The sequence below is a fragment of the Canis lupus genome, chromosome 30, assembly GCF_048164855.1.
Source record: "Canis lupus baileyi chromosome 30, mCanLup2.hap1, whole genome shotgun sequence".
Lineage (NCBI taxonomy): Eukaryota > Metazoa > Chordata > Mammalia > Carnivora > Canidae > Canis > Canis lupus.
Genome location: NC_132867.1, coordinates 37,624,366 through 37,637,569, shown reverse-complemented (window position 1 = coordinate 37,637,569; position 13,204 = coordinate 37,624,366). Strand labels below are relative to the sequence as shown.

At 39.0% G+C, this 13,204-nt stretch overlaps 1 protein-coding gene across 2 annotated transcripts in view; it reads right to left on the bottom strand.

Moving 5' to 3' along the window:
- SH3BGR (SH3 domain binding glutamate rich protein) overlaps nucleotides 1–13,204 on the bottom strand; it is a 55,872-nt gene that overhangs the window by 28,806 nt on the left and 13,862 nt on the right. For both annotated transcript variants that reach the window (XM_072807017.1, XM_072807016.1), the window contains exon 3: nucleotides 11,379–11,459. In XM_072807017.1, coding sequence (XP_072663118.1) covers nucleotides 11,379–11,459 — 81 coding nt within the window. The remainder of the gene's footprint in view (nucleotides 1–11,378; nucleotides 11,460–13,204) is intronic.

Here is a 13,204-nt window from a genome sequence, read left to right as displayed (position 1 = left end):
CTTCTCCCTCTGCCTATGTCTCTACCCCCTCCCCTCTGTGTCTCTCATGAATAAATAAATAAAATCTTAAAAAAAAGAAAAAAGAAGACATTGATCCTGGGCACCTGGGTGGCTCAGTTAGTTAAGCCTCCAACTCTTGGTTTCTACTCCGGTCATTATCTCATGGGTCATGGGATTGAGCCTGGAGTAGGGCTCTGTACTCAGTGGGGAATCTGCTGAAGATTCTCTCTCCCTTTCCATCTCTTTCTACCCCTCCCCCACTCACATGCACTCTCTCTCTTTCAAATGAATAAATAAAATCTTCCAAAAAAATAAAAGACCTTGATCTTAGTGATTCCTTGCCAGACATTTGACAACCACAGTATAGGTTATCAATCATCACTTCAGTAATTTGCTTTAAATGTTAAGTTGATCATATATTTACTTCTTTCATTTCAATCTAGCATGTTCTAGAAGTAAAAACTACTGTTTCACTTAGATGATTCTTATCATCTACTCATATAGTTTTATTAATATACAGTTGTTTAGGATCTACTCCACACCTACTGACTCTCCTTACTTGATATTCTTGATATATTCCTATCATCTATGGTAAGAATGTGCTTGGCATCATGGTATCTTTCATGGGACATATGCTTGGTATATTCACAGTATAGTATGTTGTATATAATCATATCAAGAGTTTTATTCTATCCATCCATTTTTACAAATAAGATATAATGTTTGCTATCTTTGAAAACAGGCTTTGGGATTATGTTCATAGATATTTTGTCTAAAACTTTTTGAACTGACTTTATTATTTTATTTTGAATGTTGCAGAAACAACCAAATTTTCGTATCAGGTGCATTATTCTTGTTTTAATCCCCATAAAGCATTTCACCTTTGAAAATTATCAAACATTAACCACAGTTATTTTTTTTAAGATTTTATTTATTTATTCATGAGAGACACAGAGAGAGAGAAAGAGAGACACAGGCAGAGGGAGAAGCAGGCTCCATGCAGGGAGCCCGACGTGGGACTCCATCCTGGGTCTCCATGATCACACCCTGGACTGAAGGCGGCGTTAAACTGCTGACCCACACGGGCTGCCCAACCACAGTTATTTTAAGTCTTTTGTCATTCACTGATATTTTTCTTAGCTTGTTTTACTCTGATGCTTCCCTAAAAGTTTTTGCAGTCTACTACAAGCCAGACTGCCTCACCTTCCACATAAAATGACCCAGAGGCCCCTAGAAAAGGATTATATGCCAGGCACTTTGGGGTATAGGCTTCTGATGGCAACACTTAAAGATCATTCAGGCCATACTAGTGGACTGAGTCAGGATTTCCAGAACTCTGGCTGAGAAGCAGATGGGTTTGTGTGACCACCAACCCCAGATCCAGTGGAAAGAGAATCAATTACATAGAACTGAATGAATCAGTGAAGATGAGGTTAATTTTTGTATGGAATACTGTTGATGTTATTTTAATGTCCTATTTTCTGGATATAGAAGGAAGCCTCTGTCTTTCCTCTTAAGCTTTTTATAAGTCAAAACAATGTAGTAGGCTCTATTTTTGTATGCTGAAATGAGACATTTGTAAGTGATATTCTCTCTGACCCCTTCAGAACTCAAAAATTCTAAAGTTTTTCTGTGTTTCATGGCAATATAGCTATGGCTAGGTTCAATAAGAGTGTGCATTTCTTGTTGCCAGGGCATAACTGGAAACTGGGTATGCAACCAAAGTCTTGCCTGGAGTGTGCTTTTGAGAATGATGCTCATTTAATCAAACATGATCAGATGGTTTTAAAGAACTAAAATTGCCTCTATGGAGCCAAGGCTTATTGGCAAAACCCTCTTGGGCAAAACTGGCCTCATGCTTGGCCCCATACAGCCTGCCTTAGACAAGAACAATATTCCAAAAGCAAAAATGCTGTGTATGATATTTAGTATCATTTTATAAGCATATATTTTCTATGTAATTGTCAAGATGTCTATTTTTAGAGAGAGCTTAATTTCCTTGCTGATACTTGTCCACAGTGTTGTTTACTACAAAATGACACTGACAAATTATATCATTTCCATAAATCATCAAGTGTCTGTCTTCCCAAAGGATACTTGAAGGACTTCCCCCGTGTACACATGCATAAACACTTATAAATCCAAGCAATGCTGACAACACCAGAGGTTCTAGCACAGTCTGTGCTGCTAACTAGTGGGTATCTGTGCAAATCATGTAAACGCTGTGGGCTTCAAGCCCCCTCCTCTGGGAAGAGAAGAATCTGGACTGGATGGTCTCTTAGCTTTCTCCAGGCTTCATTTTATAATTCCATGGCCATTCCTTTCTTCCACTTAGCTAAAGAGAATTGCATACAATATGACAGTACTTAAGCACAGGTCAGGGCAGGATTTAAAAACTGAAATTAGATTTTTTATTAAAAATGTTATTTATTTATTTGAGAGAGAGAGCAAGCCCAAGTGGGGGAAGGGGCAGAGAGAGAGGAAGAAGCAGACTCTCCACTGAGCAGGAAGCCCAATGCAGGGCTTGATCCCAGAACCCTAGGATCTTGACCTGAGCCGAAGGCAAATGCTTAACCAACTGAGTCACCCAGGCATGAAAGCAAACAGTTAACCAACTGAGTCACCCAGGCATGAAAGCAAACAGTTAACCAACTGAGTCACCCAGGCACCCCTGAAATTAGATATTTTTTAATGGGACAAGATAAAACATAGCAGAGGCTGAAATAGATTTACATATACTAGTATGGATATATCTCAAAGCATAATGCTGTTTTTTAAAGAACTAATTATAGAACATTTTAAACAATGTAATACCAATCAGCCATTAAAAGCACCAAACAATATATGTATTGCTTGTGTAGATAAATAAATAGTTTATATATATAGCTTTTTATATAGATTTTGTTTTTAATTCATGATGTTGATGGCTCCCAGGGAGGGAAGGAAGCAGAGCGACCTCATGATTTCTCTGTAATGTTTGGGGTTTTAACTAAAGCAAATATGGTATCACATTCATTTTAGAGAGGCACATCCATAAATATTTAAATGAGTCCATGGATTAGTGGTTGCTAAACAGAAGCGTACATCAGAATCAACCAAAGAACTTTTTTAAAATGCAGATCTTTGGTCCTCTCCCCGGTAATTCAAGACCAGTGGGTCTGAAGTAGAACTCAGGCATCTGAATCTTTTTTTTTTTTTTTTTAGATTTTTTTAATTTATTTATTCATGAGAGACACAGAGAGAGAGGCAGAGGCACAGGCAGAGGGAGAAGCAGGCTCCCTGCAGGGAGCCCGATGTGAGACCTGATCCCGGGACTCCAGGATCATGCCCTGGGCCAAAGGCAGACGCTCAACCACTGAGCCACCCAGGCATCCCCATCTGAATCTTTAAAACTATACAAGTGACTCTACTGCACAGCAGCCTATCATACAAAATAGTACTATTTAAATAAAATTGAAAAAAATACACAAATGGTCATAACAGCATTACTCATAATTGCCAAAAAGTGAAAACAATTCAAGTATTCATCAACCGGCAGGTGGATAAATAAAATGTGGTCTACCCATACAATAGAATATTATTCTGCATAAAAAGGAAGAAGTCCTGATACATACTAGAAAATGAATGAACAAACCTTGACAACATGCGAAGTTAAAGAAGCCAGGCAGAAAGAGGAAAGTGTCGTGTGATTCCATTTATACAAAATGCCAGGAAAAAAAAATGCCAAGAAGAGGAAAGTCTATATAGAAGAAATTATATTAGTAATTCCTTAGGGCTGGGAGAATGAGAACAGAGGGTAGGGGTGAACAGCTAAGGAGTGCTGGGTTCTTTGAGGGGTGACTGATGAAAATGTTTCAAAGTAGATTGTGATGATGGTTGCACATCTCTGTGAATATACTAAAAAGCCATTAACTGCACACTTTCAGTGAGTGAACTTTATGCTATGTGAATTACATCTCAGTATAGTGTTTTTAAAAAGACAACCAAAAATTAAACACTTAATTTCATCACATAACTGAGAAATAAATTACATAGAATTAACTGACATAGGGCAAGAACTTAATAGAATACAGAATGATACTTTTTAAAAAGATTGGGGTCATTGAAAATGACAGGCAGTTTCTAGTTATTCATGAGAAATTGAATGCAGATATTTGCCTTGGCTTCTTCCCAGGACCCCACTGACATGGTAATAAAGACATTTTCTTTTAAAGGATAAACTTACAGTAAGGGACAAAAAGAACAGGTGAGAGGTTACTGCCTAAAAAGAATGCCCATAAATTTTGAAGGCAGAAAAGGAAAGAGTTGAATAATAATTTGAAAAATAATTAGAAAATAATTAGAAAAAAATCTAAGACCTAATATCTTACAAAAAGGAATGTGGGGAATAAGGAGATTTAGATTTCCTCTTCATCCCTGGATGGCAGGTGACTGCCCATTCCTAAATAAGCAGTTTTAGTCTCTGCGAAGTTGAACCAGTGGGACCCTGGCCTCTTAGTCACGAGGCCAGCTGAGGTGGAGAACCAGAGCCAGGACAAGGGATCTATCTGAGAAGTCCACATCTTGAAAAGGAACAATTTCCTATCACCCTTTCCAACTTGCTCCCAGAACACTGGCAACAAGATTTACTTCCCACTTACCACCACTGTCTTGAGCTCCTCTATTGCCTCCACCATCACCACCATCATTATCACCATCACCTCCACCATTACCATCACCATATCTCCTCCATCACCACCACCACAACCACTACCTCCATCACCTCCACCACCATCATCACCCTCACCACTTTCACAATCACCTCTACCACCACCATCACCTCTACCACCACAATCACCACCTCCACTATTTCCTTCACCATCACCAACACCATTAGAACCATATCCACCAGTATCACCACCATCACTGCCTTCACTATCACCCCCACCATCAGCATTGCCTCCACTACCAACATTATCACCTCCACTATATACTTCACCATCACTACCACCACATCCACTACGTCCATCACCTCGACCATCAACAACACCATTACCACCATATCCACCACCAGCACCACCTTCACTATCACCTCCACCATCACCACCACCACCATCACTTCAACTACCCCCACTACCACCTCAGAAAATGGAAGGTTCCTTCTCAGAGAAGCTCAGCTAAACCAACAGCAAAAGCTCACAGTCCAAGATCCCTAACAGAAAGCCAACAAGTCAGGGTGCCTGGGTGACTCAATCAGTTGAGCGTGTATCTGCCTTCAGCTCAGGTCATGATCTCAGGGTCCTGGGATCAAGCCCCATGTCGGGCTCCCTGCTCAGTGGGGAATCTGCTTCTCCCTCTGCAGATTCCCCTCACTTGTGTGCACTCTCTCTCTCTCAAATAAATAAAGAAAAATCTTTTTAAAAAAAAAACCAACAAGTCATCTTTAAGTTGTCCCGTGGTAAAGTCTACCACACAGAAAGTTGTGACCATGGATTCAACTTTTTAGCACCTTGTTCTTAAAAACAAAGATCCCCAGACATCTGAGATAAATATCTTACATAAAATTAAAAAGGAAACAGAGAAAGGGGACACAGAGAAACAGAATGCAGAGTTGAAGAAACTGTATACAAGGAAAAGCCTTATTTAATAAACTCAGAGTTAAGAAAAATTACTTGTATAACAAGAACAAGAAGCTATTTAATAAGGGAGTAGCCCAAAACAAGGAAAGAAAACAAAAAAACCTTGAAAGAAGTAAAATATGATAGGGGGAAAAACAGAAAGTGGAGTAGAAAGTGGAAGAAACCTCCCAGAAAGGAGAAAAAGACAAAAACATCCATGTTTTTGAATATGAAAGTGAAGAGATTAGAAAATTGTAGAATTAGTCCAGAGGGTTTAATATTCAAATAAGAGGAATTCTAAAAAGAAAGAAGAAAAGAACATGTGAACTAACAGGAAATGAACCACCACAGAGGTAATACCCCACCCCCACCCCTTCCAGAACCAAAGGGCATGATTTTGCAGATTCCAAGGGCCCAGCAAGCACATAGCACAAATAACAAGGAAAAGACCTCTACCCGGCACCTTATCTTCAAAACAGAAAAAAACGATCCTTAAGTCTCCCAGAAATGAGAAAAACAGAAGCACACACAAATAAAAGATCAAGAGACAGGCTGGCATCAGGCTCTGCAAGAGCAACTCTGCAAATCTAGACAGAACACGGAGCAGCGCCTTCACACTTCCCAGATGGACTCCTCCCATTTGTCAGAATTCTGTGCCTGAGCAAACCAGAAAGGAAAGGTGAAGGATGTAGGTTTGAGGTGGGGCCTTCTAAGTGTTGTGATAATCCTTGTGGCACCATCAGACCTTTATGAGATCATATACAATTTGATCAAAGTTAATTTTTAATACTCAAGAAATAATCTTTTCATTAAGAAATGAAAAAAAAAAAAGGAATGAAAATACACATGGAGTCACAAAGATGCACTTAAGATAGAAATTCAGGGCAGCCCTGGTGGCCCAGCGGTTTACCGCCGCCTTCAGCCCAGGGTGTGATCCTGGAGACCCGGGATTGAGTCCCACGTCAGGCTCCCTGCATGGAGCCTGCTTCTCCCTCTCTCTCTCTCTCTCTCTTTCTCAATCTCTCTCTCTCTCTCTCTCTCTGTCATGAATAAATAAAAATAAAATCTTAAAAAAAAGAAGATAGAAATTCATCAACACCACATTTCCTCTTCATAGCACAATAAAATCAGAAACTAAATTCTAAGGAGCCTCGGTGTCCATCGAAAGATGAATGGATAAAGAAGATGTGGTTTATGTATACAATGGAATATTCCTCAGCCATTAGAAATGACAAATACCCACCATTTGCTTCGACGTGGATGGAACGGGAGGGTATTATGCTGAGTGAAGTAAGTCAATCGGAGAAGGACAGTGTATGTTCTCATTCATTTGGGGAATATAAATAATAGTGAAAGGGAATATAAGGGAAGGGAGAAGAAATGTGTGGGAAATATCAGAAAGGGAGACAGAACATAAAGACTCCTAACTCTGGGAAACGAACTAGGGGTGATGGAAGGGTAGGAGGGCGGGGGGTGGGGGTGAAAGGGTGACGAGCACTGAGGGGGGCACTTGACGGGATGAGCACTGGGTGTTATTCTGTATGTTGGTAAGTTGAACACCAATAAAAAATAAATTTATTATTTTTAAAAAATCCTAACTAAAAGACAGAAAAAAGAAAAAAAGAAACTAAATTCTAGTGTACCTGGGCGACTCAGTCAGCTAAGCATCTGCCTTCCAATCGGGTCATGATCCCAGGGACCTGGGATCAAGCCCCACATTGGGCTCCCTGCTCAGCAGAGAGCCTGCTTCTCCCTCTCCCTTTGCTCCTCCCCCTGCTTGTTCTCTCTCTTCCTTTCTCTTGCTCTCAAATAAATAAATTAATTAAATATTTTTTAAAAATTTTTTAAAGAAACTAAAATTTAAAATAGAATCTGAGGGTCCTAAGAGCAAGGAGATTAAACATGCTCACTGGTCTTTGTGTGAAGCTGGTATGCCAGGGTGTGCAGGATAAATATTCCTAGCCCACCAGAGAGAGATTTGGAGGCACATTTCAAGCCCATAAAGACATTCATGCACCCTTGTCTCACTAAAAGCACTACCAGAAATGTATCCTTAGGAAATAGTCCAAAAGAAAGACGACATGTTTCATATCAAGAATTACTGTAGAATAATTTGAGCAACAAATATTCAAAAATATAAGCACAATAAAAAAAATTATGGCACACCAACTTGATAGAATATTCCATGAACTATTTAAATGACTGTTGTGAGGGGATGCCTGGGCAGCTCAACAGTTGAGTGTCTGCCTTTGGCTCAGGGTGTGATCCCCCAGGTCTGGGGATGGAGTCCTGCATCCGGCTCCCCACAGGGAGGCTGCTTCTCCCTCTGCCTATGTCGCTGCCTCTCTCTCTGCATCTCTTATGAATAAATACATTAAATCTTTAAAAAGTAAATAAGTGACTGAAAAATAAATGACTGCTGTGAGGCTGTCACAGCAGAAATGAGTTTATGATACAATCAGTAAAGATGAAAAATAAAGGAATAAGAAAAAATAAAAATAAATAAAGGAATAAAGTCAATTAGGATACATCCATTTAATGGAGTATTAGGCAAAGGGATCACATGCTCATGAGCATTGTGAAAAACAGCACACCATTACAAGTAAAGACATGAAGGGAACATAGTGCCCAGGATCTGCTGCAACTAAGGAGAGGGTGCTTCACTGTGACTCCTGGGGAAGAGGTGTCTCTGCCTAAGAATTTGACATATAAAAGGTTAAAGGAAAACTCTCCTTTCTAAGCTTTGCCAGACTACTGTTGACCTGGGATAGAAGTCTTTGTTAAAAAAACAAAAACCAACAAACATAAGGAAACAAAACAAAACAAAAAACCCCTACTAGGTCTTCAGCTGTAAAATCTAGACTCTCCTTCCACCATCCACTGGTCTGAGGTCTGGAAAGAAGGGACTGAGAAGTAACAGGAATCTGTCCAGAAGGTGGCAGGGTGAGAAAGCAAGGGCACCTGGCACAAGCAGAGTAGAGCACCTAGATTCATGACTCATAGTTCCAGCAGCAGGAATGAACAGGCACTCTTTAAAATGATCAGATGGCATTAAGGAGGTCATGTGATGCGATGAGCACTGGGTGTTATACACAACTGATGAATTATTCAATATTACATCTAAACTAAAAAAAAAAAAAAAAAAAAAAAAAAAAAAAAAAAAAAAATATTACATCTAAACTAATGATGTACTACATGTTGGCTAATTGAATTTAAATTAATTAATTTAATTAAGAAATGTGATGCCTCTTAATTAATTAATTAATTAATTAAGCAATCAGATGTTGGGGCACCTAGGTGGCTCAGTTGGTTAGGCATCCAACTGGATTTCAGCTTAGGTCATGATTTCAAGGTAATGAGATCGAGCCCTGCTTTGGGCTCCACAGTGGGTGTGGAGCCTGCTGAAGATTCTCTCTGTCCCTCTCCCTCTGCCTCTCTCCCCAAAATAAAATAATAAAATAAAATGAAATAATATCATCAGATGCTGTCATATTCTCTTGTCCATGGGAAATGCCCCCAGAGATAACTGACCATGTATAATCCCTCCTTCTCATCACCAGATAGTTCTCCTTTGACCCCTGAAGCCTGGCTTCTGTCTACACCTCTCCTCAGAAACTACTTTTGTCACAGCCACCAAGGACCTCCATGTTGTCTGGGCCAATAGTCACTTTTTGTCCTCACTTGATTCAATCTTTCAGAAGCATTGGACCCTCTTCTTTGAAAAATATTCCTCGTTGGCTGCCTTAATGCCACATGCTCCTGGTCTCCTGCTTCTAAGGCTCTCCATCTTAGCCTCTTCAAGTGACCTCTGCTTATCTACCCAGCTTTAAGCTTGGAGCACCTCCAAGCCTGGGCTCCTCATTGTCAACCCTCTATCAATATTTTAGCTCTATCCACACGCTAGTAGATTCCATGTGTGCATCTTCAAACAGACCTCAATGAGACATAGATCAATCTGCAACTAACTCACTTCTTTACTTAGATGTCTCATTCAAACATCCCCCTGTAAATGTGGTCCTCCACCAGTGAATGTCTACACCCAACAACTAGAAGCAATCATTCATTCCATCTCCACCCCCACATTCAATCTATCAGCAAGTCTTATCAATTATTCCTCCAAAATAGGCCCTAAAATCACCTACTTCTGTGTAGTTCTATCCCACCACCCTAGTACAAGCTGCCATGACATCTCATCTGTATTACTATGATAGTTTGTACACGTGCAGTTCATTCATTCTATAGTAACCAAAATGAGTTTTCAAGAAGGAAATAAGGTTACTTCTCTGCTTAAACCCCTTACAATGTCTCCACTACACCTAAGATAGAATCCAGAGCACCACAATGGCTCATGGGATGCCCACCTGTAGCTCCCATCTCCTGTGGTACTTCCACCCCTCACTCCAGCAATGTGGGCTCATGGCAGCTCTTAGAACTTTCCATGCTCTATCCTGCCTCGGGGAATTTTCACTTGTTCTTTCCTTTGCCTGAAATAGTCTTCCCTCCACCTTTTCTTCCAATCTTCAAGACACAAGTGACCTGAGTGTCCCCACCAAGAAATGTACCTTAACACCAAGGCACCATGTCTTAAATGTAATAACTAAACTAACATGACCCAATTAACAAACTCCTATACCAAATAAAACTTCCATACCAAACTCCTATGCCAAATAAAAAAGATTGAATTGCATGTAATAGCCTTTTTTAAACTGTTAACAGAGGGTGTGAAATGTGTTGCATTTAAGATGACCAAAGCCAGAAAGCTATTTCACTAAAAGGGAATATTTTGTTCCTCATATAAAACCACTAACCAACTGTGAGATTTACATGTTACATTCAGAGAAAGAATTGGCGCTAGACCTACATATGATAACCTAAGCACTAAGAGGTCCCAAATGGCATTACCTGAAGAATGCTGACATATGAAAGACAGCACAGCCACATGCCTCTGAGACAAACCCATCTCTATAAGGTAGGATTTTGAGTTGTTTCTCCTACAATGAGAATTAATTTGGACTCAGTCATCACAAATCTCTTTTGAAATGAAGCTGAGTACAAACAAATTAATTAAGAAATAAATGAGTTAAACAAATGTGTACTTGTATCTCTGGAGAGTCATGTGCGAGATTCTTGGGAGAAGTAAGGATACAGTGGCTGGTGCATGGACTGAGCCAGATGGTCTGCATTAGACAAATTCACGATATTGGCTTCATTAATATAATTCTGTGTTTAAATGACATAATTATACGTAATCAAAGATGAAACAACACCAGAAGGAAAAAAAAAATCTGTTGAGATTTATCTTATTCTGTGTCTAGATCTTACCTTACCACTCTCTAAAAAATAAGCAAAGTCAACACATTTTAAACATAAAGAATTAATATAGGGTAATATATTATTATAAAATTAACCAAGATAAGCTACATGAGAAGTTAAATCATTACAAAATAATTTCAGAAATGCAACCTGGGAAATCAAATCTTTACATTTTTATTTATTTTTTTTAAGATTATTGAATGCAATGTTTCTTAGTCTTGGTATTTATAAGTAAGCAAAACTTATTACAACAAGGTGTAAACAACAAAAAAAATGAAAAGCATAGTTTTAGAACATGCTCTAGTAAAAACCTTGCATTATCTCTATGCATAAGACTTCATCAGAATAAGGAATATATGAGAATCATCTTAATTTAAAGGTCATCACTTATTAAACAGTCTTGGATGCTGATTTCTAGCTTCATTTACTCTGACTTCTATGGGGCCCCAATGGGGTATTCAAGCTTACCTTTGAGCCTGGAGGAGGAGCCAAACCAAGAAATGAATAAATAATATTCTCTTCTTTTGCAGAGAAGAAAGAGTCAAAATCCTTGAGGAAAAGGGAAAGAATGTTTAAACCACATTGCACATCTGTGAGCCAGAATATTTACCTAAGTTGGTCTTTTTTATTAGTCATTAAGTTAGAAGCTAACACAAAAGGTTATCCCAGTTTGTTTTGTCAAAGATGACTAACCCCAAAAGTTAAGAAATCTCTAACCATGAACTTTACATTTGTTTTTAATCATTTCACTGTGGAATACAGAGCAATGAGAACTCACATACACACACACACACACACACACACACACACACCTGTTCATGCTCAGGAACTGCAGACAAGACTCAGATATACAGAGTGAAAAGATTCTCCAAAAGTTTCATATCTTTATCTGGTTTCCTTATAATTTGGCCCTATGATTTGGACCCTGATCAGCTGTGACTAAAACAACACAGGATTTCTCTAATGTTATGTAATAGCTTCTATAGGACAAGACCTATCATCAGACCTTCTGACACTAGCAGCCACAGGATTATGGAGGGTTTACAGTGGCACTTGTTTTGGCAGAGTGGGAAAAACTACCAAGTAAGGTGAAACATGGTAGCTGATTAAAATCTGGAGCTCAGTAAAGCTGTATCCACCCTGCCACGAGCCCACCCAGGGGTCCATCCCTAAATCCACACCTCAGTAGTGTGGTTGTCAATAGCTCAGAAAAGTTTCATTTCATATAATTAAAACATAGGAAATATTCACCAGACTACTTCATGAATGCCAATCTTGGTCATCAAGGAGCGATCAGTTTCTTCACACACCGAGGGTGGTGTGTCTGGCCCAGCTTGACAGACAGCACTCAAACTTAGCCATGTAACTGCCCTCTACTCTTATGTGTGTTAAGAAGCTTAAAACCAAATACAAGCCACTGACATTGGGGGAAAAAATGTCATGTATTCTTGTGTGTTGATCTTATCCAAACCTTTATTTTCCTCCCGTTGCTCAGACTTGCTCAGTGGTTAATTGTATTCTTTTATGTTGAATGCATTTTTTGTAAGCTTCCCCAAATCTTAGTTGAAGAAAATAGAGCATCAAGAGCAAGTAATCCTTTGGTATTGATTCCTGGGGCATGCACTTGCTAGATGTTGTTAACAATTACATGATAGAGGGGCGCCTGGGTGGCTCAGTCAATTGAGCATCCAACTCTGGATTTCAGGTCAGGTCATGATCTCAGGGTCGTAGGATTGAGCTCCACATCAGGCCCCATACCTTGTGAGGAGTCTGCTTGAGATTCTCTCTCCCTGTGCCCTCCCCACCACCCTGCTCATATACTTTCTCTCTCTAAAACAAATAAATAATTATTTTTTAAAAGATTACATGATAGAACACATTAGTAGAGAGTAGGCAAAATATAAGGTGAACTTATTCTATTTTTTAAAAAATTCTATAAACATCTGTAACTTCTCTGGTTGGCCAGATTTAGAAGCTTTCAAATCAAGAAAGGTTTTCTTATTGAGTGAATTGTCTTTTGCTTCAACTTAGATCCAAATAACATCTTTTTTTCTTTCTTTCTTTTTTTAGGCCCAAATGGCTTCTTTAATTTCTCTAATTTGACTCAGCAACAATTTGTCATTATTTTTTACTTGACACTAACAAATAGATACAGAAAATAATGAGTATGAAATGTTTTTTCAACTTCCAGTCATGTTAGTGTAGCAGATTAGATGCCCTGAAACACTATCTCAAAAAAAAATTTTTTTTAAGAAGCCAGAATAAGAAAAGTCTAGATACATTGCTGAGCTGAT